The 27,117-nt window shown below is 35.9% G+C and overlaps 1 protein-coding gene across 1 annotated transcript in view; it reads right to left on the bottom strand.

The window, feature by feature from the left end:
- Positions 1–27,117, bottom strand: part of CDC5L (cell division cycle 5 like) — an 84,536-nt gene that overhangs the window by 45,513 nt on the left and 11,906 nt on the right. The window contains exons 6-13 of the mRNA XM_077161954.1: positions 26,814–27,032; positions 26,137–26,281; positions 22,943–23,131; positions 10,512–10,660; positions 8,621–8,780; positions 4,507–4,671; positions 3,182–3,262; positions 2,621–2,863 (exon numbers count right to left, since the gene is read on the bottom strand). Of these exons, the coding sequence (XP_077018069.1) occupies positions 2,621–2,863; positions 3,182–3,262; positions 4,507–4,671; positions 8,621–8,780; positions 10,512–10,660; positions 22,943–23,131; positions 26,137–26,281; positions 26,814–27,032 (1,351 nt within the window). The remainder of the gene's footprint in view (positions 1–2,620; positions 2,864–3,181; positions 3,263–4,506; positions 4,672–8,620; positions 8,781–10,511; positions 10,661–22,942; positions 23,132–26,136; positions 26,282–26,813; positions 27,033–27,117) is intronic.

Genomic DNA, 27,117 nt, shown 5'->3' with positions numbered 1-27,117 from the left:
ACTGTGGAAATCAGTTTGGCGATTCCTCAGTTGCCCTATGACCCAGTAATACCAATACTTGGTATATATCAAGAAAAGCTGAGGGCAGTTACACAAACAGACATTTGCACACCAATGTTCATAGCGGCACTATTCATAATTGTCAAGAGATGGAAACAATCCAGGTGCCCATCAACAGATTAGTGGATAAACAAAATGTGGTGTGTGTGTGTGTGTGTGTGTGTGTGTATATACATATATATATATGTATATATAATGGAATACTAAGCAGCATTTAGACAAAATGATGTCCCACAGCACATGACACTGTGGATGAACACTGAGAACATAATGCTGAGTGAAATAAATCAGACACAAAAGGACAAGATACTGTATGATTCCATTATTATGACTGATAAAGCTGCCTGTGTTCTGGAGCAGTTAGAAGGAAAAATCTTGAGTTAAGGGCATAGTAGCCCATACAAACTTTGGGAACTGTTCTGTAGCTGCTTGTTAAGTGTGCTTCAAAAATTATTGCTTTTTTCTTTCTTTTCTTTGTGCGTGTGTGTATATATGTTTGTGTGTGTGTGTGCATATATATACATGTTACATTTTATAACTAAAAATGTTTAAAAAAACTATAAGCAGTTATAGCTGTATTAGATAAAACAAATTTCTGAAATAAATAAAAAAACAAACAGTATGGTACTGGCATAAAGACAGGCATATCAAGCCATGGAATCGAACTGAGAGTTCAAAAGTAGACTCTCACATGTATGAGCAACTGATTTCTGACAAAGCTGCCAAGACCACTCAACTAGGACAGAACAGTCTTTTCAAAAAATGGTGCTAGGGGGACTGGATATCCATAGCCAAAAGAATGAAAGAGGACCCCTATCTCACACCTTACACAAAAATTAATTCAAAAAGATTCTACAAGGTGACAATGGAGTTATACAGAGAAGGTAGGCTTTAACAAACGAATATGATAATTGAATTATTACACTGATATTTCTTTTGGTCTCTAGTATCTTAGAGCAGCTAAAAGTAAAAAACCTAAAATTGTAGAATTGTAACCCATGCCAAACTCTGAAATATGTTCTACAACTAATTGTGGTACTGTGCTTAGAAATGTACTGCTTTTTTGTATATATGTTATTTTTCACAAAAAAGAAAAAAAAATCGATTGTGATGATTAAAAAATGTTATTCTTTCTAGCCACCTACATTCTGGAGCAGCTAGAAGGAAACTGAGAGAATGGTATGGTAGCTCATGACAAACTCTGGGATCTGTCCTGTAACTACTTGTTGAAGAGTGCTCTGAAAATTATTGATTTTTTCTTTCTTTGCTTTGTATATATGTTATATTATACAATTTAAAAAATTTGAAAAAAAACAAAAATATTTAAGCACAGGAAAAAAAAATAAACAATGACAATTAAATGCAATACATGATCATGAACTGGATGGATCTAACAACAGAAAAGAAAAAGCCCAAAAGGACATCATTGGGACAAATAAAAAAAGTAGAACACAGATTGTAAGCTTTATATCAATGTTAAATGTCTTGAATTTGTTAACTGCTCTTAAGGTGATTATGTAAATGACTATTCTTATTCTTAGGAAACAGACATTGAAGTATTGTGTGTTTAAGGAGTAGGATGTATACAATTCACTCACAAATGTTTAGAAAATTGATAAGTTAGAGGGACTGAAGGATAAGATAGATGGATAGACAGAAGGATACAGGAAATGTAATAAAATATTAAAATTGGTGGATATGCTCTATCCCATATTATAGGCAGCTCTTTCCAACATGAAAAAGTTAGAACTGGCATAGCATCAAATACCCCTAAAGAGTAAGAGAAAGATCAAAGGAGATGGTAGAGTTATACAGAAAAGGTAGGGTTTAACAAATGAGTAATGATTGCTCAATCATTAAATTGAAATTTTTTTTAGTCTCCAGTATTTTACAACAGCTAGAAGTAAAAACCTAAAATTGTGGAATTGTAACCCATACCACACTCTGAAATCTATTCTACAACTGTTGCATTGTGCTTTGAAATATTGCTTTTTTTTATGTTATTTTTCACAAAAAAAGAAAAAGTCAACTGTGATGATAAATGCACAGCTATATGATGAAAAAAATTAATGTAGTCATGTACTGCATTAAAGAATACTTAAAATATTCTTAAAACTATTCAAAGATCTTTAAAAAAATTGCTGGACTGGTGGGTGTGGGTATCTGGGTGGGGTATGGGTGGTTTGTTGGGACTTCTCTGTATAGGTTATCTGCAACTGTCCTGTAAGTTTGAAACGATCTCAAAATTTTTAAAAGAAAGGCACATTCAATTATATTCAGAGATGAACAATACAGAAAATGACAATTGTGACAAATATCAACAACCCATGAAACAAAAACACTTCACCAAAGCACGTTTTTATCTGATGAAGGTCTATGGGGGAAGGGGGATTTAAAGCATGTCCTTCTCATGACACTTAATATGAACATTTATCTCCCAACCATATGTTTCAGTTGTTTCTCAATATCAATGTGGAAAAGTAAGTTAATATTTGTCTATGATAACGGCATTTAACAAATACTTAAATCTCACAAAAAAAATATTTCTACTCAATCATACCTTTTTCAGCTCTTCTTTGGAGAATTTTTCATAAGGATTATGTTCCAAATAAGCAATGTGCTCTGAATTATTGGTACCAAATCCTATAGTTTTCCCCTTCTTATTTCCAGATGGTTCGTAAGGGTGATGTAGAAGATCATAATGAAGCATTGTGATCATTTCTTTTTTAATTAATTCTTCGCTTTTCTGTAAATCTGTTAGAGGTGGTTCAACATTTAAAGGTCTTAGAATAGTTTCATTTACCTAAAATGTAAAAACAAATACAATTATCAAACACATCGCTGCAACATAACTGATGTTATTACTTGTGCTAACATGAATGAAATAGCAAATTTTTGCATTTTTAAAAGCAATTTTATTTTTTTTCTTCTAAATTCCTATTTGTACCAGTGAAGCAATTTTAAAGATTGGATTTGAGAATACTAATTAAATTTTCAAAGATTTACTACATTCCAGAAAGCAGATGGAATTTATTTTAGAGTCTTCATGAATGATATAAAAAAGCATCAACAACATAAATAGAAAGTTAAAACTTTCCAAGCCAAACATTCTAATACTTACTTCTGATGGTCTTGGAAGATCTTTCTGAACAGCTTTGTGCATTCGTTTCATTTCCTTTACACGCTCTGCATCTCGTATGGCCTAAAAAGTGATTTTTATATCCATTACTGGAGCTCTACAGGACTTGACACATCTCAATAAAGTTGAACACTAATATAGAAGATCATTTATATTCAAGTGCTAACTCTATAGAATTCTGTTTAAGTTTGTAGAAAGAATGTTAAGGCAACAAAAATTAACCAGTCTATTCATTCTCTCATTACAACAGTAACTAAGAATTTCCAGTACTTAGAGCATTCTCCAAATTTAGATGATAGGGAAAAGGAGTCCATCCATCAAATAATCATTCTTTTCTTTTCTAAATGAGATTCCAGACTTAGAGGAGACACTTGATTAGTCCTCCTGCAATACAATCCCCTTTCCTTTCACAAGAAAAACTATCAACTGTGAACTCAAAAATCCAGTCAACAGATATGTTAGCAGTTCTTAAATTATGTATACTTAGGGATAAGACTCAAAATTTCATGCCAATTCAGAAGGATTGAACACAATTCAAAGTACCTGAGGGCATCAAACACAAAAAGTATTATCCCACGTTTCCACCAAAAAGTACACGAGGTTTCTCTCTAAAATATGATTTTTTTAAAATTAATGCCATTCTCATCCCAATCCAATCCATTAGGATTAAAGCTTCCTAAAATCATACTGAAATCTACAGCAGCATGACTTAGCAAAAGGGGTCAAATGACCTTAGTTCTTGTTTAGGATGAACCAGTTAATGGCTCTCCCAGGCTGTTCAACCCTGTTCCCTTATTTCTAAACTGGAGCCTTGTCCTATTTACATCATCAGGTTGTTGTGAGGTACAAATGAGAAAGTAATTAACTATAAAATGTTAGTACAAGGTGTTACTAATAGTAATTCTGACACGTCTCTCCAAATTTCCAAATCTACACTTGTACTAGCTTACAATGACCTAAAACCATACATCCCAACCAATCCAAGATGTAATCATGTTTAAAATTGGGCAGTAACATCCTTTCTTAGCTAAAGTAAAAAGCAATGTCTAAAAGACTACTTATGTTAATGAATCTGACAGAGGGTTTTTAAATCATTAAATGCATACACATTTTAAGAATGTCCACTAAGATATTGTGAGTACATTCTTAATTATGGAAGTGTATATTTACCATGAATTATATAAACAATCTACTTTAGGATAACATCTTTTTTTAATACTGAAAAAACTTTTTAAGTAGATTTCAGACAGTTAATAGCTTTCTTCAATCTTTAAGACAAATTCACACTGTCCGGTACAGTTATCCACCTGCTTTCGTGCATCCACATCGGCAGCATCTTCAATATAAGTATCATCAATTTCACGGTCTTCCAGCTCCTTCTCAGCATTTTCTGGTAGAACAATTTCAAAGTCATTCTTTGGGGCAGGAAGGCCCAACAATCCTAAACGGAGATGTTCACGGGATTCTCTTTCCTGTAGAAAAGAATTGGTCTTTCTGAGTTCATACACATAATGCATTCAGCCAATATGCCATTAGAGTTTCTAAAAAATCAAATTAACCTAATATTAATTCTAGAAAAATAATTATGAACATCAGAGTTGAGACCAGTTTTTATGTTTAACTTCAATCTCCTTTTTTCCCTACATTAAGACCAATCAAAAATTTTGACTTGTTGCTGGAGAAGTTGTGGAGAAAGAGGCACAGTTATCCACTCTTGGTGGGAATGTCAAATGGTACAACTGCTGTTTGGCTGTTCCTCAAAAAGCTAAATATAGAATTGCCATATGACCCGGCAATACCATTGCTAGGTATCTACTCAGAGGATATGAGGGCAAGGGCACAGACATTTGCACACCAATGTTTATAGAAGCATTATTTACAACTGCAAAGAGATGGAAACAGCCAAAATGTCCATCAACAGACAAGTGGCTAAACAAATTGTGGTATACACATATGATGGAATAAATAATATGCAGCTCTAAGACAGAATAAAATTATGAAGTATGTAACAACATGGATAGACTTTAAAGACATTATGCTGAGTGAGATTAGCCAGAAACAAAAGGACAAATACGATATGGTCTCACTGATATGAACTGACAGTGAATAAACTTGGAGAATTTCATTGGTAACAGAGACCATCAGGAGATAGAAATAGGGTAAGATATTGGGTAATTGGAGCTGAAGGGATACAGATGGTACAACAGGACTGAATGTAAAAACTCAGAAATGGACAGCACAATACTATCTAACTGTAATACAATTCTGTTAAAACACTGAATGAAGCTGAATGTGAGAATGATAGGGGAGGAGGGCTGGGGGCACAAATGAAATAGAAAGAAAGATAGATGATAAAAGACTGAGATGGTATAATCTAGGAATGCCTAGAGTATATAATGATAGTGACTAAATATACAAATTTTAAAGATGTTTTTGCATGAGGAAGAACAGAAGAATGTCATTACTGCAGGGTGCTGAAAATAGATGGTAATTAATATTTTAAAATTTCAACCTATGTGTGAGACTAAAGCAAAAAGTGTTTATTTGGCACAAAATTTATATTTTGACTAGTGCAGTTCCTAATATAACTTACATAGACAGCTTAACTGAACACCATAAGTACATGGAACCTTGAGAAGGACATGAGATTTTGTTGGTTTGTCCAGAGTGATGCCCCGATAAATCCCAGAGTGATATGAACAGTGAATAAAAAAGAATTTGCAAAGTCCCCTTCAGAGAATGGTGAGAAAGGGAGAAAATTCAACTTCTCCAAGTTGAATTCTTGATATTCTCACAAGCAGTGGGGACAACCAAAGCTATAGGCTGAGTCCCCAGTATTGGGGGTTGTTCATATGAAACTTAACCCCACAAAGGATAGGTGTCAAGCCTACTTAAAATTATGGCTAAGAGTCACCCCCAAGAGAACCTCTTTTGTTGCTCAGATGAGGCCCCCCTCTCTCCAGCCAACACAACAAGCAAGCTCACCACCCTCCCCCTGTCTACGTGAGACATGACTCCCAGGGGTGTGGACCTTCCTGACAACATGGGACAGAAATCCTAGAATGAGCTGAGACTCAGCATCAAGTGACTGAGAAAACCCCTAAAATGAGCTGGGACTCAGCATCAAGGGAGAGAAAATCTTCTCGACCAAAAGAGGGAAGAGTGAAATGAGACAAAATAAAGTGTCAATGGCTGAGAGATTCCAAACAGAGTCGAGAGGTTCTCCTGGAGGTTATTCTTAGGCATTAAACAAACATCACCTTGTTAGTCAATATGCAATGGAGAGGCTGGAGGGAACTGCCTGAAAATGTAGAGCCGTGTTCCAGTAGCCATGTTTCTTGAAGATGATTGTATAATGATATAGCTTTCACAATGTGACTGTGTGATTGTATAAATCTTGTGTCTGATGCTTTTACCTACCTTGTCAACAGACGAGTAGAACATATAGAACAAAAATAAATAGGGGGAACAAATGTTAAATTTAGTTTGAAATGCTAGTGATCAATAAAAGGGAGGGGTAAGGGATATGGTATGTATGAATTTTTTTCTGTTTTCTTTTTATTTCTTTTTCTGAATAGATGCAAATGTTCCAAGAAATGATCATGATGATGAATATGGAACTATGCGATGATATTGTGAATTACTGATTATATATGTAGAACGGAATGATCAAAAGTTAAGAATGTTCGCGTTTGTTGGGTGGTTTTTTTTGGTATTTAAAAATAATAATAAAAAAAGTAAAGGGAAAAAAAAATTAATTTGACTTGTGATCCATGAAGATACCATGGGATTTTCTAATACAAAGTTCAGGAATTGCCTCTGTAGGTGCAGAAAAAAAATCCTCTAGGACCTGTATTTTCATTTAAAGAAATATATTTCAGACACTGAAATTTAACAGCAAATGAAAAGAACAAGTTCAAAAGGTTATTTGTTCTTAGATTAATAAAACAATCTGAAATTGTATGTGTGTTTTAATGAAAATACAATATCATATGTAGGCCAGAGAAAATAGAGTCCATACTTTCCAAAGGAATCTGCCAAAGTTTTCCCCAATACATCCTCAGCTCACCTTTTCAGTCTCACATTTCCCATTGATCCATTACACGTGTGCTAGGTGTGAGTACGAGTAGCTATGCCCACATGTCCCATGCTTACTTGTGTTATGCCCTCCATCTGGAACAGCCCCCGCCCTCCTTTTGCATACTTTCTCAATGAAGGCTTTCTTGATACCCACCCCACAAAGATTTTCATTTCTTTGCCCTAAACATGTTTGTTTTATGTAAGGGCTTTTTTTCTTATACTTATTTTGGGACTTCGCTTAGTGTGGCCAGTCTTCCCAGAGTATAAACTTCTTTAAGAAAAAGGATATCTTTACTTAACTTTAGATTCTCTGAAGTGTGCAGATCCATGCTTTGCACACCTTACATTCTTAATTTATTTTATTCTTAAGTAACCACTCAGCTGGCACTGGTTGATATCAATTTCAGCATTAAAAGAAAATTATAAACTATTCAAATCTATACAGGAAGTTGGGTGAATTAACTTGTAAACTGAAGTCAGACCAAAATGATTGGACTGCATTAAAATTAAAATTCACAATGATTTTCTGTAACATCAGACAATAAGGCATATTAGTGGAGTAATAAAAGCAGTAATTTAAGCAGAAGCAAGAACTGTAACTTCTACAATGGGCTGTCCACGTCACCTTGTAAAATATACTAAAGAAAACACTGAGATCAGCCACAAACATCAACCTAACTTGGCTTTGAGATCTAGACTGTCTTCTAAAGTTAAAGCAAACAGGAATTCAACACTCAAAATATAATTCATGAGGCATTCAAAGCTGAAAATTTAATTCTCAGAAATAAAAAAAAAATAACTTGATCATTCTTTCAAGAAATTATGAATTAGTAAATGATGAACATTAAAATCTTGAGATAATAAAAGCATTATTAGCATCACTGATATTTACAAACATATTAAAAATAGGAAAAAGTAGGTTTATGAGCCCAAAAGTTTCCCCCTTCATCAAATCCTACAAGTAGATGTATAGATTCTGAAGGTATATGTGATATACCTTCCCTTTCCGACGTCCATAGATGTAGATTCTGAAAATATACATGATATACCCTGGTGTGAAAATTTTAATTTGACACAAATGAGATTTAAAAAAGTATCAAAAGGGAATTCAGGGAGTGGTACAAGGGAAGTTCAGTAGTAGAACTTTCGTCTGCCATGCGGAAGACCCGGGTTCGATTCCCAGCCCATGCACTTCCCAAAAACAAACAAGCAAGTAATCTAACAAACAAAAACAATTCACAAATGGTGCTGCAATAACAGAATACTCACATGGAAAAAGAATGAAATATGACCCGTGTCATACAGCATACCAAAAAAAAAAAAAAGGGAATTGACATTTACCATCTGCTTCACATAAGAGGGATCACTGTAGTCTGCCATTCCATCTTCAGGATTAATGTTTAACTTGTCTCGAAGAGGAGTTCTACCAGGTGTGGAGTTAATAACTGGTTTGGGAGTTGTACCACTCCGGGGAGTCAGCCCTTCAGCTCCATGAGGCGTCCTAGAAAGACAGAAATGTAAATTTATAGAAGTATCACTTAGATTGTGCCTTCAAATATTTTCAAAATAATTTTTCATAATTATTTTCATAATATATTTCATAAATATTTTCAAAAAAATTTATGAAAACATAAATGACTTCATAAGGAAAGTAGAAAATAATATAAAAATAAAGAATCCAGAAATTCTGTTTCTCTATCTGGTTTTAAGATCTCTAAGTGAAAATGAAAGTTTAGTCCAGCTGCTATCTCAGCATTTACCCTTTAAGCACAGTATTTTTATCTTAATGACTTCAAATAAGTCATTTCATCTTACATTTTCTTGCCTAGGTTCTCCAAACATCATTTCAGCCTTTTCCTGATGTGTTAGGGTGGCTAAGAGCATACACTATATTACAATGGGGCAGGGTGATCTGTCACCACACTCAATGACTTCAGACGATTCTTTTGAGTTCAGGGTCTTCAGTTTGATCCTCTCTGGTTATCAAGCTGTTGGCTATCCCCTCAATTATCATTAATATGGCACACTTTAAGTAATTTTTCCCTTTTCATTTTGTTTTTATACCTGAAAACCAAGTTTTTAGATCCAGGTCTAAGTATGAATAGGCTGGGAGTGAGAGCTAAGAGACTCTCCTAAAAATAAAGTCAATAGACTTTGCAACATGTATTTTAATTGTTCAAAGTCTTTTGTGAGGGAGTAGTGGGGAAGATTGTTGCTTACTTCCTGTTTCTTTCTTGATTGTGTTCCAGACAGGTGGCGCTGCCAGATGCTGTTCCGGATAGGTGAGGTGTTATCGTATAAGACATGATCCCTGCCCCCAAGGAGCTTACAATCTAGTTGAGAGACAAGACATACACAGGAAAAGAGGGATTAGGCTCTCTGACAAGCCTTGCAAGAAATTTTAAATGTTATATAAGGATCTGGCTGCCAATTCTTCCTGATTCTGCTGTCATGTTGAGCTGCAACAGTCTGAGATGTTTCCCACATTATATAATAACTGGGAAGACACATCCTAATGCTTAAAATTAAACCACAAATATTTCTAATGCTTTAAAGTTTCATTTTAACACATCTTGCTTCTATACCGCTTATAGCTGAAAGATTATTCTTAAAAACCATAGGAGCTTAAAATAAAACAAAAGACTATAAATAAATATTGAACTCTAGTTAATGATATGTAAGTTGAGGTATTAAGGGATGAAATGGACTGATATCTGCAACTTACTTTGAAATGCACTAAACAATAAAGTGACTGATAGATATGTGATAAAGCAAATGTAGCAAAATGTTAACAGTCGTAGAACCTAAGTGGTAGGTATACAGATGTTTACCATTCTTTCAACCTTTCTAAATATTTGTAAGTTTTCATAATAAAAAGTTGAGGGAAAACACAACAATAACACATACATCAAAAGGTTACAATTTTTATAAAATTCATGAAATGACCATTAACAATGGACCAGTCTGTTCTTTTAAATCAAATAAAAGAATTCAGAAACGAGATGGTATTATCAAAGCTCTGAAAGAAGACAGAAGCTCCATTAACAGGATAATGTAGTATTTTACCATTCCCTGGATAATGTTATTTATTACTACGCACGAAGAAAAATCAAAGAGGCAACAGAATACATATTTCCATTCTCTGTCAACATTACTAAAGTAAACATATTGTTCAAGTCCTTAGATTCAAGTTTTTCTAAAAATACAAAATCTACTAATTTATGAGCAATACCTGAATGGGGTAGAAAGAACTGTGTTTGGAGTCTGTATAACCTGTCGCTGTGGAGTCACACCTGAGAAGTCGCTCTCGTGCAAAGGGGTATTAAGCCCACCTTTTAATGGAGTGTCCACATTGGTCAGGGCCATGAGGTTCTGGGCTTCCTGATTAACAAAAAGGTAAAGATATGCATTTAACAGTTTAAACAAGATAGCAGAATCCTCTCACTGGTCCTATTATACAAGGAAGTGGAATTCTTACACATTTGCTGAATGAAAATCAAGAGAGAAAAAGAGGAATACTGGGCCATAACAGAATTCAATACTTCCATTACCTCTGTCAACCTAATATTAGAAGTTTGAACTAAAGTTTTGTCAAGGCATGATTCTGTGGCCTCACGTATGAAATTACCATACCCAAAACCTTCTCCAATTCTCTTTACAGTCAAAAAGAACTAAGAATTCAAAATTCCCATTGCAACCTTAGGCTAAATGTCAGAACATGTGTGTTTTTGTCTGGCTTCATCACTAATTCATTCCTTATCCAGTCTTCATTAACCTGTCTGAGGCTCAGAATTCTACTGGGAATTCAAGATAATACTAGCTGGTCCATCCAATTTGTAAGAAAAAAACCTAAGACGACAGGCCCCTCTCTAAAGTCTATGGCCTCTCCAGGAAGGTTAGAACTATGACGTCTTTGGACCCTACCCTATAACCCTGTACTTATTACTATCATCTGTAAATCTCTCAATCCCAGTTAAGGCTTGTGGCACACTGCATTTTCCAAAGATGGTTCCAACAGTATTTCTTATCCCACAAGCTCTTCTTACAGTCCAGTCTTGATACTCCTTCCATGAACAGGGGGCCTCTGTCCCCTTCCTTTGAATCTGGATGGATTTATGACTGTCCTGTTACCGAAAGAATGCAGAAGTGCCACTGTTTGACCTCCAAGGCTAGGATAAAAAGGGCAATGCAGCTTCCCACCACACTCACTATAAAATTCACGCTAGTGCTCCAAGGCCAACAAGCTGTAAGAAAATCCAAGCCATATGGAGAAGGCACATGCACATGATTTATTCCACATTCCCAGCTGAGGTCCCATCCAACTGGTGGCATCAACCACCAGACAGGGAAAGAAGATACCTCCATATGATTCTAGTCCCTATCCATTAAATCACCCCCAACTGTTAAGTCTTTCTAACTGAGGCTCTAGACAACACTGAGCAGAGACAAGCCATTCCTTCTGTATCCTGTCTCAATTTCTTACCCAAAGAAAAACACAAACACACACACACACACACACAAAGGCTATTTTAAGCCACTAAGTTTGGAGGTAAACAAAGATAACCAGAGCAAAGCTCGTTCAATCATTATTCTGTATGTATTCAAGATCCCTATCTGTCTTCATGAGGAAGAACTTTGAATTTCACATTAAGAACTGTGTGTTTTTTGTTTCCAATTCCAAATATAAAGCATTTCCTGGAAAGAATTTATAGCTATGGGCTTAGAACTTCTGCATTAGAAAGAAGAGAAATAAGGAACAAATGGTACAGCATATACCCAGAAGAACGGATGTGATATGCCAATCCATATGTGCCAATATTACAAACAGGCAAAGCCAAAATATACACTATAGTTACAGACTCCTAAAAACGGTCTGGCCATGGAGATGGGAAGCGTAGTCTGGTATGAGATGGCCCAGTAAAATGCTGGTGCACCTGAGAGCTTTCTCCCACGTGGTGGACTGATGAACTGGTAACTTGGTTATACTGGGACATTTTCCATAATCCCTTCCCTGTATGCTTCTGGGTTAGAGTTCATCAAAAGTGAAACTGCAAAAGATTTAGAGGCAGAGGTCAACAGCAACCATTAGGTTCTAAAGGTTGTTGTTTGTTAAAGATAGTGAAAGACATACTGAGGTACTGGCAAGTCTGAGCGTGTCTTTGGAGATTCCTGCTCCAGGTCTACTTATTCCCAAGAGTCAACCAGCTCTGTGGGCCACAAGCAACTTCAGGCTCATCACGAGACTTCTAAGTGGAACTCACAGAAACAACAGCCACAGAAAGCCAACAACCCTCCACAGATTCTATTCCAGCCCCCTCTGAACCTAGCTTTCATATAGTCCTGCAAGCTCTGACACATTCACCTACACTAGGGCTGATTCGGCAACTCTTCTTTTCAGACATTTACTTCCCTAATTTTTCCCACAATTATATATAGGTCTAATTCCTATAAAAAATTCCTTATTCTGAAATATCATAATGGTTCTGCTCCCCTAACTGAATCTTGGTGGCTATACCCTATGTTATTCCACCCTGAATAAAAGGAGGCCAAGAGGCAACAGAGGACTCTTGATACTCCTGTGCTACACACAGTAGCAGCCAGGCACATCACCTATATTACACATAGAACAGACACATCCAACTAATAAAAGCTCACAACGTTAAGACCAATTTCTCAAACTTTTGCCTAAAAACTTAAAAGATACCACAGTTAATTAAACTTTAAACATCTGTCATTTCATCTTAAGAGATTCCACAGGTCTTCAATCAGCTGTGGTCATTTTCTAATGTCTTACTGTGGCAGAGACTGCAGCTTGTCCAGCAATCCATTCTCATCTTCCATAATAACAGAAACTTTTATTTTTAGCTGGGCAGCTGGCTTCCCAAAACAAAAACTAATGGTGTCCCAGTAGGTAGGTGTGGTTATGTGTCTAGGTTCTGGCCAATGGGATGGAAGCAGAAATGCGTGAAAGAAACATGTTCTTAAAATGGGAATAAGTGTGTCTTTCTCCTTCCTCTCCTCTTTGCTGCTGGTTGGAATGCAGCCATGATCGCTGGCTCCATAGTCACATATGAAAATGCCGAGAATGGAAGCCAAAGAAAGTGCCTATGTCCCTGACACCAGGGCATGCTACACATGCCACACTAGCCCCAGGATGACTTATCAACATTTTGAACATAAAACAGAAATAAACCTCTACTCAATTTGGGTAATTGTTACAGGTTTTCTGTTATAGCTACAATTAGCACTATCAAATACACTTACTTTTCAGGTAACTACCATATCTTTTAGAAGAAGAATCCAAAGCTACAAGCCCCAAACTTAATATATATGGCCTAGGTTCTACTCCTGTTTTGTTTTTTTCTAAATAATTTTCACTCCTTAATTAAGGTTTTCTCAGTACCTCAAAACTCTTAAACAGTTTTGTTTTCAAAGCTCATATTAAAAACACAAAAGGATACTACAAAGCTACAGTTATTAAGACATTGTGGTACTGGGATAAAGATAAACACATAGATCAATGAAACAGAATTAAGTGTCCCAAAAACATTCCTTACATTCATGGCCAATTCATTTTTGAAAAGAGGGACAAGATAATTCAATGGGAACAGAATGGAATCTTTGCTAGATGGTGCTGGAACAACAGGATATCCATATGCAAAATAATTAAGTTGAACCCCTACCTCTCACCACATACAAAAATTACATCAAGATGAATTCTTTCTGAATTGATGAAGATGTTCTAAGAAATGATCATGATGATGAATATACAACTATGTAACGATAGTGTGAGTTATTGATTATATAACAAGAACAGAATGATCATATGATAAGAATGTTTGTGTTTATATGTGGTTATGTATCATAAATAAAAATTAAATAAATTTTTTAAAAAAAGATGAATCCTATATGAAGCTGACCTAGATAGGACTAGGGTAAACCAAATTACAGGGTAAAGGATGATATGGTCCATATTTTTAAACTTCAATTTTTATGTGAAACCAAAGGGAGAGATGTTTATTTCGTACAAAATTTATATTTTGGGTAGCACATTACATATTTTAATTTACATGGTCAATTTAGTTGAATACCATAAAGACATGGAATCTTGAATAGGGCATGAGATCTCGTTGGTTTGTACAGGTTAGTGTGATGACATGACACATCCCAAAGTAATCTGGGCAGTGAATAAAAACGTATTTGCAAAGTCCCCTTGGGGGACTGGGGAAAAAGGAGAAAATATTCAAGTTCCCGTTTGGTGAATTCCTGATATTCTTGCAAGCAGTGGGGACAACCAAATCAACAGGCTGAGCCCTCAATCTTGTTCATAAGTGTCACAGTTCACCCCTATGAAACTTATTCCCGCAAAGGAGACACTAAGCCTACTGATAATTACATCTAACAGTGACCCCTCAGAGAACCTCTTTTGTTGCTCAAATGTGGCCTCTCTAAGCCAAACTGGCAGGTGAACTCACTGCCCTCCCCACTACATGGGACATGACTACCAGGGGTATAAATCTCCCTGGCTACATGGGACAGAACTCCAGGATGAGCCAGGACCCAGTATCATGGGACTGAGAAAGTCTTCTTGACCAAAAAGGGGAAGAGAGAAATGAGGCAAAATAAAGTTTCAGTGGCTGAGAGATTTCCAACAGAGCTGAGAAGTTACCCTAGAGGTTATTCTTATGTATTATACAGATATCCCTTTTTAGTTTATGGTATATTGGAGTAGCTAGAAGGAAATAGCTGAAACTGTTGAGTTGTGTTCTAGTAGCTCTGATTCCTTAAGACTGTATAACGATACAGCTTTTACAATGTGACTGTATGACTGTGAAAACCTAGTGTCTGATGCTCCTCTTAACCAGGGTATAGACAGATAAGTAAAAAAAAAAAAAAATTAGGATAATAAATACATAAATAATAGAGAGGGATAAAGAGTAAAAAAATTAGACTGAAGTACTGGTGGTCAATGAGAGGGAAGGTAAGGGGTATAATATGAGTATTTTCTTTTTTCTTTTATATTTCTTTTTCTGGAGTGATGCATATGTTCTAAAAATGATCATAGTGATGAATACACAAGTAGGTGATGACATTGTGAACCACTGATTGTATGCATGTGAAAACTTCTCAATAAAAATATATTTTTAAAAAAATGAATCCTAAACCTAAACATAAGAGCTAAAACTAACACTAAAAAAAAAAAAAACCTCTTAGAAGAGAACACAGCTATACTCTTCATGACCGTGGGTTGGGTAAAACCTTAAATGTGACAACAAATGCACAAGCAACGAAAGAAAAACAGAGAAAACTGTATTTCATCCAAATTTAAAACTTTCGTGAGATAAATGATTATCACCAAGAAAGTGAAAAGACAACCCAAAGAATAGGAGGAAATATTTGTAAATGATATATCCGATAAGGGACTTCTATCCAGTGTATGTAAAAACTCTTACAACTCAATAATTAAAAAACAAATAACCCAGGTAAAAAATGGCCAGAGTTTCTGAATAGCCATTTCTCCCATGGAGATATACAAATGCCCAATAAATGTATGTAAAGATGCTAGGTATCGTTAGCTATTAAGGAAATGCAAAACAAAACCACGATGTACATTGGTAATGGTAGCACAATATTGTGAATAATTAATACTACTGAGTTGTACAGCTGAAAATGGTTAAAATGGACAAATCTTTGTTGTTTATAAGCTACCACAATAAAATGTTATTAAAAAAAAAGCACAATATATCACTTCACAGAGCCCACTAGGATGGCTAGAATCAAAAAAGACAGATAATGACAAGTGCTGAAAAGGATGTGGAGCAATTGGAATTTTTATGCATTGCTGGTGGGAATGAAAAATGATGCAGCTGCTGCAGGAAACAGTTTAGTAGCTCCTCAAAAATTTAAATATAAAATTACCATATGGCCTGGCAATTTGGTTTCTAGGTATATACTAAAAGAACTGGAAACAAGGACTCAAACAGATACTTGTACGCCAGTGTTCACAGCACCATTACTCACAAAAGTCTCAAAGTAGAAACAACCCAAATGTCCATTAATTGATGAATGGATAAACAAAATGTGGTATAGCCATACAATGGAATATTATTCAGCCATAAAAATGAGTGAAGTTCTGATACACAGGGCAACATGGATAACCTTGAAAACATTATAAGTGAAATATGCCAGGCACAAAAAGACAAATACTGTATAACTCCACTTGCATGAATATCTAGAATAGGTAAATTCACAAAGCAGAGTAAGTTAATTGGAGTTTACCAGGGGCTGAAGGAGGAGGGGATATGGGGACTTATTCCTTACTTGTACACTTAAAAATGGTTATAATTATCAGATAAAGGTCTAGTATCCAGAATATATAAAGAGATTGTTCAACTCAACAACAAAAAGACAGCCAACCCAATTACAAAATGGGAAAAAGACTTGAACAGACACCTACCAGAAGAGGAAATACGGATGGCCAAGAGGCACATGAAGAGATGCTCAATGTCCCTGGCCATTAGAGAAATGCAAATCAAAACCACAATGAGATATCATCTCACACCCACCAGAATGGCCATTATCAACAAAACAGAAAATGACAAGTGCTGGAGAGGATGCGGAGAAAGAGGCACACTTATCCACTGTTGGTGGGAATGTCAAAGGGTGCAACCACTGTGGAAGGCAGTTTGGCGGTTCCTCAAAAAGCTGAATATAGAATTGCCATATGACCCAGCAATACCATTGCTGGGTATCTACTCAAAGGACTTAAGGGCAAAGACACAAACGGACATTTGCACACCAATGTTTATAGCAGTGTTATTTACAATTGCAAAGAGATGGAAACAGCCAAAATGTCCATCAACAGAAGAATGGCTAAATAAACTGTGGTATATACATACGATGGAATATTATGCAGCTTTAAGACAAGATAAACTTATGAAGCATGTAATAACATGGATGGACCTAGAGAATATTATGCTGAGTGAGTCCAGCCAAAAACTAAAGGACAAATACTGTATGGTCCCACTGATGTGAACGGACATTCGAGAATAAACTTGAAATATGTAATTGGTAACAGAGTCCAGCAGGAGTTAGAAACAGGGTAAGATAATGGGTAATTGGAGCGGAAGGGATACAGACTGTGCAACAGGACTAGATACAAAAACTCAAAAATGGACAGCACAATAATACCTAATTGTAAAGTAATCATGTTAAAACACTGAATGAAGCTGCATCTGAGCTAAAAAAAAAAATGGTTATAATGACAAATTTTATTATATATTTCTTCCACAATAAAATTTTAAAAAGTATTTCCAAGTGAAACATCCCAGCCAAATCACCCTACCAGGAAGCCAGAAGTCAAGAAGCCCTACCCACATCCAAAGAACTTCCATTAGCTTTTAACTGTACAATCCCCTCTTCACTTAGATACAGTTAGAGAGCCAAAGATCACCAGACATATGAGGAACAATTCAATATGAAAGACAGAGATCCAAACCAAGTAACTTAGATACTGCAAAGGAAAAGAAACCTTAAAAAATAAATAAACAAAATCATCCTAATGCCCTCAGAGAAGAAAAAGAGAATATACTGCATTTATGACGTAAGACTGAGATGTTTAAAAAACAAACAAAAGATACAACAGTAAAAAATTTAAAACTGAAAATCTAAAAATAAAGCAAAAGTCAATGAGACGGAAAACTAGAGAGGATTAATAAAATACCACACAGTCAGAGATCTTTGGAGATGCATGCAGAAGGAAAATGCCCTGGGGAAGTCTTAGGAAATTAGAAGCCAGAAGAGAGAGTTAGCAGACATCGCCACGTGCCTTCCTAGCTGACAGAGGTGTCCAGAAGCCAAAGACCACAGAGGCGCCAGCCACATGCCTTCACAGCTGACAGAAGTGTTCCGGACCCATTAGCCTTTATTGAATCAAGGTGAGGAGTGATGGATGCAGAGAAATAATGAATGTAAACAGTAACTAAGAACTTAAGAAGCATGAAAAGTCCAATCTGCCTGAGAACAAATGGACCAGTGTACAGAGGGTGCCCAAAGACAAGCCATCCAGATTTGCTGCACATTAATCTATCAAAAGAGATACCTAAAAAGCTAAAACCTAAACAAGGTGTTTTATCTTTCTCATCTTATTCTTTTTGTATGAGTTAAAAAAATAGAATTTACTTCTGTTACAGGCCTTGTTACTGGAAATTATTTACCATAGACTACCTTTGCTAGAAGTCTGAATGAGAGGATAACAGTACAGCTGTAAATGAAATGTTATGATTAATAAACTTTATGGAGAATTGGAAAAAAAATAGGAAACTCATAAAAATAATGTATTTCATTACAGAAAGTTCATAAAAATAATGTATCAATGGAAGGGAGGTAAACAAAAAAAAAATGTTCAAAGCAATTTCACAGAATTAATGGTCATGAGTTTCCAGAACAAAAAGATCCACCAAGTTCCTGGTACAGTGGCTGAAAACAGACCCAGACCCAGACCAAAGACAGGTACTTGGGAAAAAGAGGTCACAAGTTTCCAAATAAAGAAAAATGCAGGTTTCCTAACATGCAGGTTTCCTATAACCAATCTGCATAGCTCAACAAGGCTCAATAGCATGAATGGAAGCCAGAACACCTCTGAATGCAGCCTTCACAACTGTTAACAAAAATAACTTCAATCTGGAATTCTCTACCATTGATTGATATACCATCAATCAAGTAAGGGGGTAAATTAGCAATTTTGAGATATGCAAGGTCTTAAAAATTCTACCTCCTATAACTCCTTCTCAGAAAGCTAATAAAGGATATCCTTCATTAATAAGGGAGTAAACCAAGAAAGCCAAAGATGGGTGCTAGGAAACAGGGAATGAAAGGACTCTCTAGAATGATGGTGAAAGGAAATAAGAGAAATGCTACAAATAATATCTAAATAGTAATCCAGATGACAGCATTCAAAAGGTTCTGGGAAAGACTTCTTAAAAAATATATAAGGGGGTACAAGGGTAGTTCAGTGGCAGAATTCTCGCCTGCCATGTGGGGGACCCAAGTTCGATTTCTGGTCCATACATTTCCCAAAAAACAAGCAAGACAAAAACAAAAAAAATCTGACAGAAAGTACTGCAATGAGTCCCCTAGGGGAAATGCTGAGAAAGGGGGAAAATTCAACTTCCCCAAGTGGAGAATTCTTGATACTCTCACAGGCAGTGGGGACAGCTAAGGCAATGGACCAAGCCTCCAGTCTTAGGATCTGTTCATATGAAACTTAATCCCGCAAAGGATAGGCTAAGCCTACTTAAAATTAGGCCTAAGAGAACCTCTTTTGTTGCTCAGATGTGGCCTCTCTTTCTTGGCTGACACAGCAAGCAAACTCACTGCCCTCCCCCTCTCTACATGGGACATGATTCCCAGGGGTGTGGACCTTGCTGGCAACGTGGGACAGAAATCCTAGAATGAGCTGGAACTCTGCATTAGGGACTGAAAAAAAGATTCTCGACCAAAAGAGGGAAGAGTGAAATGAGACAAAATAAAGTATTAGTGACTGAGAGATTTCAAACAGAGTAGAGAGGTTATCCTGGAAGTTATTCTTACTCATTAAACAGATATCACCTTGTTAGTCAAGTTGTAATGGAGAGGCTAGAGGGAACTGCCTGAAAATGTGGAGCTGTGCTCCGGTGGCCATGTTTCTTGAAGATAATTGTATGATGATACGGCTGTCACAGTGTGACTGTGTGGTTGTGAGAGCCTTGTGTCTGATGCTCATTTTGTCTACCTTATCAAGGGACAAGTAAAATATATGGATAAAAAATAAATAATAGGGGGAACAAATGTTAAAATAAATTTAGTAGATTGAAATGCTGGTGTTCGGGGAAGTGGAAGGGGAAGGGATATGGTATGTATGAATTTTTTTCTGTCTTCTTTTTATTGCTTTTTCTGAATTGATGCAGATGCTCTAAGAAATGATCATGATGATGAATATGCAACTATGTGATGACAGTGTGTGCTGATTATATAACAAGAACAGAATGATCATATGATAAGAATACTTGTGTTTGTATGTGGTTATGTATCATTAATAAAAGATAAATTAATTTTAAAAAGAAAGGGAGGGGAAAGGGGTATGGAATGTACGAATTTTTTTCTGTTGTCTTTTTATTTCTTTTTCTGAATTGACGCAAATGTTCTAAGAAATGATCATGATGATGAATACGCAACTGTGTGATGACAGTGCATGTTACTGATTATATATGTAGAACAGAATGATCATGTTAAGAACGTTTGTACTTCTTTGTTGTCATAATTTTTTTTAATTTAAAAATTAATTTTAAAAAGTGCTGCAATAATATGATACTTACATGGAAAAATAATGAAATATGATCCTGCCAAATAACATACAAAAAAAAAAGATGTAATACAGAGAATCCCTAAAGACTGACCAGATCACTCTACAGCCAGTGTAGAGTCTAGGGTTGAGTGCTAAGTAATTAGAAAATTAACAACTGAATCCATGAGGGAATTCCCTGTTACTGTGTCAAACATTAGGGACACCCAAATAATAGGCCAAGCACTTGATCTTGAGGCTTACTCTTGTGAAGCTTATGTAGGTAGCAGAGAAGCTCAGTCTACCTATAGGTATGCCTAAGAATTACTTCTGGAGGACCTCTTTGGTTGTTCAGATGTGGCCTCACTCTAAGCCCAACTCTGCAAGTGAAATCATTGCCCTCCCCTCTATGTGGAACATGATATCCAGGGGTGAAAGTCTCCCTAGCAGTGTGGGAGATGACTCCCAGGGATGAGTCAGTCCCTGACTCATCAAGTCCCTGGCACCAAGGGACCAACAATTCCATCTTGACCAGAAGGGGGAAAAGAAGTGTAACTAATAAAGTATCAGAGGCTGAGAAAGTTCAAATGGAGTTGAGAGGCTACTCTGGAGGTCACTCTTACGCACGTTTCAGTTAGACCTTGCTACCTACCATAACTTGCCAAACCCCAACCAAAACCATTTCAGCCAATCTTGAAGAATACCTAGGGCAATATATAAGATTCTACACAGGTTCCACGCACTAGGGTAACTTTCCAAAAACCTACAACCTCTAGATGGGTCCCTGGACCAGATAAATCCTAAAACCTAGAGGGCCCAGCCCCTCCAGGACATCAGCTGGTTCCATCTCCCTACTCCATATTACGGACAGACCCTTCCAACATGAAAACATTAGCCAAAAAACCCCTAAAGAGAGGGACAGAAAGATCAAAGGTGATGGTGGAGTTCTACAGAAAAGGTAAAGTTTAACAAATGAATATGATTGCTGAATCATTAAACTGGTATTTCTTTTAGTCTCCATTATCTTAGAGCAGCTAGAAGTTAAAAAACCTAAAACTGTGGAATTGTAACCCATACCAAACTCTGAAACCTGTTCTACAAGTAATTGTTGTGCTGTGCTTTGAAATTTATTGCTTTTTTGTACATATGTTACTTTTCATAAAAAAGAAAAAAAAAGTCAATTATGATAAAAAAAAAAAAATACTCCTTCTAGCCTCGTATATCCTGAGCGGCCAGAAGGAAAAATCTGGGAGGATGGTATGGCAGCCCATGACAAACTCTTGGATCTGTCCTGTAACTACTTGTTGAAGAAAGCTTTGAAAACTATTGCCTTTTTTCTTTCTTTGCTTTATACATATATTACACAATTTTAAAAAAAAGTTAAAAAAAAGAAAATTAGCAACTGAATAAAGCAAGTATTAACTCCAAGAAAAACAAAATATTGTGCAGTGAAGTAACATCAAGGCACTTCATGGCTCAGCAAATAACAGGATTTACAAAGTCATAAGGTAAAACGATTAAACTGGAGCTAACCAAAACTGATATAATTACAATAGGAATACAGGGGAATGGGAAGAATCTGTGTATGTGACAAAGGCAGAGGGTGTGAAGAATGTCCAATATTCAAATTTCTTGTGGAAAATCAACAAATACTGCCTAAAACTGAAAATAATAAGTATCTTAGCAATAAGTAGGTAAAATCAAAGAGTGTAACTGGTGCCGTTAGGGAACAAATGATGAAGGTAACCATTGCTTTTCTCACTAAGCCTTCTAGGACTGTTTGACTCTGAGCCTTAAAACTGCACTTCTGACTATTAGAGAAGAGGAAATGACATGTAAGGGTGCCAAAGGACTCAACAGTCGTTCAGCTCTTCTCTGGCATGCAGATACACTGAGAACACATAGATTTATATGTGTGTTCTCTTCATGTTTTGGGCAGAGGGAGGGATATAGTACTGCTAACATACTATGCCAAGCAAAGTATGTAAATGCAAGAAAGTTTAAAAAATTACTAACCACACATGTCTGATTTCTTTCCAGGATAGTTAGGCAATAAGAAATTCAAAAATGCTGTGCTTTACTGACAGCTACTAAAGACTAATGAAGGTAGAAAAGCTGGCTTCACAAAAACTATGAAATAAATGTAGAAATGAAACCACCTAATAACCAGATATGTTGATTTAGCTTGTCTACCAAAGACATGCTCTAGGATCTACGCTTTCAATATTTAGTTTCAAACTGTCTACCCAAAAGAAACACAACCAAAGCATTCAATGTTCTCCTTCATTAATACTTTGAGGGACAATAAAGTTAAAGGCTTATTCTACTACATGAGAGCTTACCTGCAGAATTCTGTCCTGGGAAGCTGGCGTTCGTGGTGTTCTAAGAGAGATACTGTTGTTAGTGACATTGTACTCAGACAGGAGGGTACTAGAAGCAGAGTTTGTAATGCCAGATTCCTCAGCAGTCTGACGTGCAATTTCACTTGCTTGGCCTACTTTTACAACTTCCTGGAGTTCTGCATCTGAAATCTAAAAAGACACAATTATCACAGTAACATTTTATACATATAACAGACACAGCTTAAAACTTCCGTATTCTTTTAGCGGTAGAATGCTTGCTTCCATGTAGAACATCCGGGTTCGATTCCCAGACCATGCACCAAAAAAATTAAAATAAAACTTCATATTCCACAAAGTTCAATTAAATTCACTGTACTCTTCTTTTCTGTAGATTTGGAAATTCTACATTTGGAAATTCATAGAAGATTTTAAAAGACTTCCCCTTATAATATGAAAAAAAAATTCCATAAATATACAGAATCAAGTTGCAGAGGTTTGTATTTTTGTACTGCATTTCATAAACATCAACCAACATACTAAAAACTAAGAAAATAAAATAAAAATATGTGTACAAAACTATTTGTCAATGGGGGACAGGGGAAACTGAAGGCCAATTAAAATATTACACAAAGAGAATTCCTAAGAAAATCATAAGAAGTTATTTTAGTAATTTTGAAGGGAAAAAAAATCCTAAAATGAACTAAGGAAAAATAATTTACAAGCAACATCTCAATTCAGGAAATATCAACTACTAGGAATGGCAGCAAATGAAAAAATGACTTTATGTTTATGTCCAAGAATCTTGTGTTGAGCAGCCAGTAGACTCAACTAAAGAAAGCTCCTCTTCTAGTCTCCTAAGACCATTCATTCACTAGTCCAATTCTAAAGAGCTATACTACCCAAAACAAGAAGCTACTCAAAGTTACAATGTTCCTGGCCAATTATAATTAAGTTCAAGGAATAAAGCTCATCATAAGCAAAATGAAGTAATGTTTTTATTTCTGTTCTCCAAAACTCCCAAATTGGTTTCCACAGCTACTGTCCTTTCAAAGAGAGAAGCAAAATACAACAAAATATTCCAGAAAGAAAGTAGCTTAAAGTCCACAAAGCCAAACACCTTTATCAGGGTCAGCTACAAAAAAGATACCTGGAGCGCTAAGCTGGTGACAAATTGCTACAGCTGATAACTACTTACTAAATCATCACATAAGCAGTTAAAGGTCTGATATAAGAATTTATACAAAGGAGTTGTTGTTTATAGAGGGAGGGCATTTCACAATAAAAAAGTCCCTAAAGTTAGAAGAAAGAGGAAATGTTAGTGAAAAATACTTAGAATCAAGTGCATTCCCTTTGATCCAGTATCTCTAAAGAATTACAGATCCGCATTCAGCAGGTAGTAAAATCTAGAAAACTGCAGAAATCCAGTATATTGACAAGGCATTACCCCTACAGAAGTAAAAGACCTTTCTAGGTAAATACTTGAAGAGTCAATAACCACTAATGAAGACGTTCTATTGGCTAGATCCCTCCAGCTACTCCTAGCAAAGAAAATGAGAATCCTCCCCAGCTTTTAAATTCGTTTCTTAATCAAGCTCTGAAAGCGATGGAGACTCAAAACTCAAAGCAAAGATAAAACAAACCCTGAGAAAAGTCAGAGCAAGTAAATATCAACTTAAAACCAACACAAAAATCATGTACATATAGTGATATTCTTAACTAATTTTACTTGAATCTGGGCCTAAAATTGGCCACCATTAACCTAGTAACATGAACTCGAGTTTGATCTGGTTATAAAATTTTTACACAATTGTATACTACTTACAGCATTTTTATTTAATCAGTTCCATAAACCTCATGTGAGAGAGTCCCCTCCCTTTCCTTATTCTTTCTCTCTCCTTCCTAAATCAGTATTACCTACTCTTAACCAGATACTCAATTTTTATTTCATTCATCCTAAGTAACAAAGCTAAGCTTTGAATTAAAACATCCTTTTCGTTTTTTTAAGATTGCATACATGATATCAGAATAAAAAAATTTTTTAAATCCATGGAACTACATTTCACAGTAAACCCTAAGTGAAACCATAGACTATGGTTAATAACACAATCATAAAATAGTACTCTTATCAATATTAACAAATGCTCCACCACACCAATGCAAGGTTTTAATAGATTGGTATATGGGAATGCTGTATTTTATGCATGATTGTTCTGTAAACCCATAACTTCTCTAATAAAGAAAAAAAATCATTTTTTAAGATGAAACAAATCACTACTTAATTCAAGTACTAGGTAATACAACCCTGTGGTAGTTAGATTCAGTTGTCAACTTGGTCAGGTGAAGGTACCTAGTTCTGTTGCTGTGGACATGAGCCAATGGTTCGTGAACCTCATCTGTTGCTCGTTACATCTGCAGTTGGCTAAGAGGCGTGCCTGTTGTAATGAATGACATTTGATTTAATTGGCTGGTGCTTAAATGAGAGAGCTCAACATAGCACCGCCAAGCAGCTCAGCATACCTCATCTCAGCCACTCGCAGCTCAGCCCAGGTCTTTGGAGATACAGAAAGAAATCAGCCCAGGGAAAGCTGATGGAACACAGAGGCCTGGAGAGAAGGCCAGCAGAGATCACCCTGTGCCTTTCCACATAAGAAAGAACCTCAGTTGAAAGTTAGCTGCCTTTCCTCTGAAGAACTAATGAAATAAATCCCCTTTTATTAAAAGCCAATCCGTCTCTGGTGTGTTGCATTCCAGCAGTTAGCAAACTAGAACCAGAACAAACCCAGATCAATATTAAGAATAATCAGGTATAAAATAATAAAAATAATAACAGTATATAAAGCCTCAACCTCATACTCTCCCAGTCTTGAATTTAACTACAAATTCAGGTGCAAAAGCAGTTCCATTCTCAAGGGCTACTACAAAATTATTTACACTAAATAGGATCATCACTTCCCCCAAAGTCCCCAAATTTAACAAGAATAAGAAAAACATAGTAAATTTAAAAATATTTATCTTGATTAGCTATTTGGATACTTTCCCTTCTATTACTATTCCCTACTATTTGGCTCACCTCTTAAATGGTAAATTTCTTAAGGGCACCCAGCACACAGCATGAGCGTAGCAAAGGGCCCTCAAACATTTGATGAATAAATAATATAAGCTCACATAACTAAAAAACTGCTTTATCAGATTACCTGAGGGGCAGGAAGTACTAATTTGCTTCTCTTTTTAGTAAATTCAGAAACACCACTAGTTTGAAGAATAGCTGATGGTAAATCAGATTCTTTTTTCCTTTTCAAATGCTGCTTATCTTTTTTTCTATCTCTTCCTTCTTTTTCACTGTCATGGAAAAAGGTAGAGAAGAGATTTTTAAGAGTTACATACAAACAATAACATTGAAAGTCATATAAATACTCATACCTTTTGACCAAAAAATACCATTTCTAAGAAAATTTTTAAAAAGACAAAAGCTATAAACACTCAAGTTGCTCACTAAACCATTACCTGCCCACTATATTCAAGAATGTAAACTTAAAATAGCAACAGAATTAAAAGAAAGCAGAGTACCCTAAGTCCATTAATAGAACAATTAACCTGTACACAAATGTGCATAAATGTTAAGATTGTGACTAGACTGTCCAAAAAGTGGCAAGTGTTGACAAGTGCCAAGAGACACACAAGCATTCTACATTAAAAACATGACAGCCATGGTCACTGGTTTTCTGAAAGGTGAAACTCATTAAATAAATAGAAGTCTATGTAGGTCACACTGTACTAAAGAATGAAAGTCCGGCTCTGACAAGGAAAATATTCAGCCCTCGATAAAATTTCTATATCCTTTTCCATTTTTTAAATAAGAAAGGGAACTTACGATCTTAACTCCCCATCAAGATCCTGTTGTCTTAATTTCCTGAAATCTGCATCAAGAGCCTGGTAGTTCTCCTCAGAAGTATCATAGAAACCAAGAGCAGGCTTTTTTTCAAATGGGATTTCAGCATTATAATCAACTCCTCTTTTCTTTTTTCTTTTCTTCTGAATTTCTATGCCAGCTGCTCGAAGTTCTCTTCTCTTTTGGAGTGCAGCAAGACGCCTAAAGAAGGAGATAGCAAAACTGCTCTGAAAATCACATACTGTGAGGAAACAATAGATTATCCAATATAGTTAAGAAAATTATC

This window comes from Tamandua tetradactyla, chromosome 5, assembly GCF_023851605.1.
Source record: "Tamandua tetradactyla isolate mTamTet1 chromosome 5, mTamTet1.pri, whole genome shotgun sequence".
Classification (NCBI taxonomy): domain Eukaryota; kingdom Metazoa; phylum Chordata; class Mammalia; order Pilosa; family Myrmecophagidae; genus Tamandua; species Tamandua tetradactyla.
The sequence above is the reverse complement of the archived record's forward strand: the minus strand, read 5'-3'. Positions and strand labels throughout refer to the sequence as shown.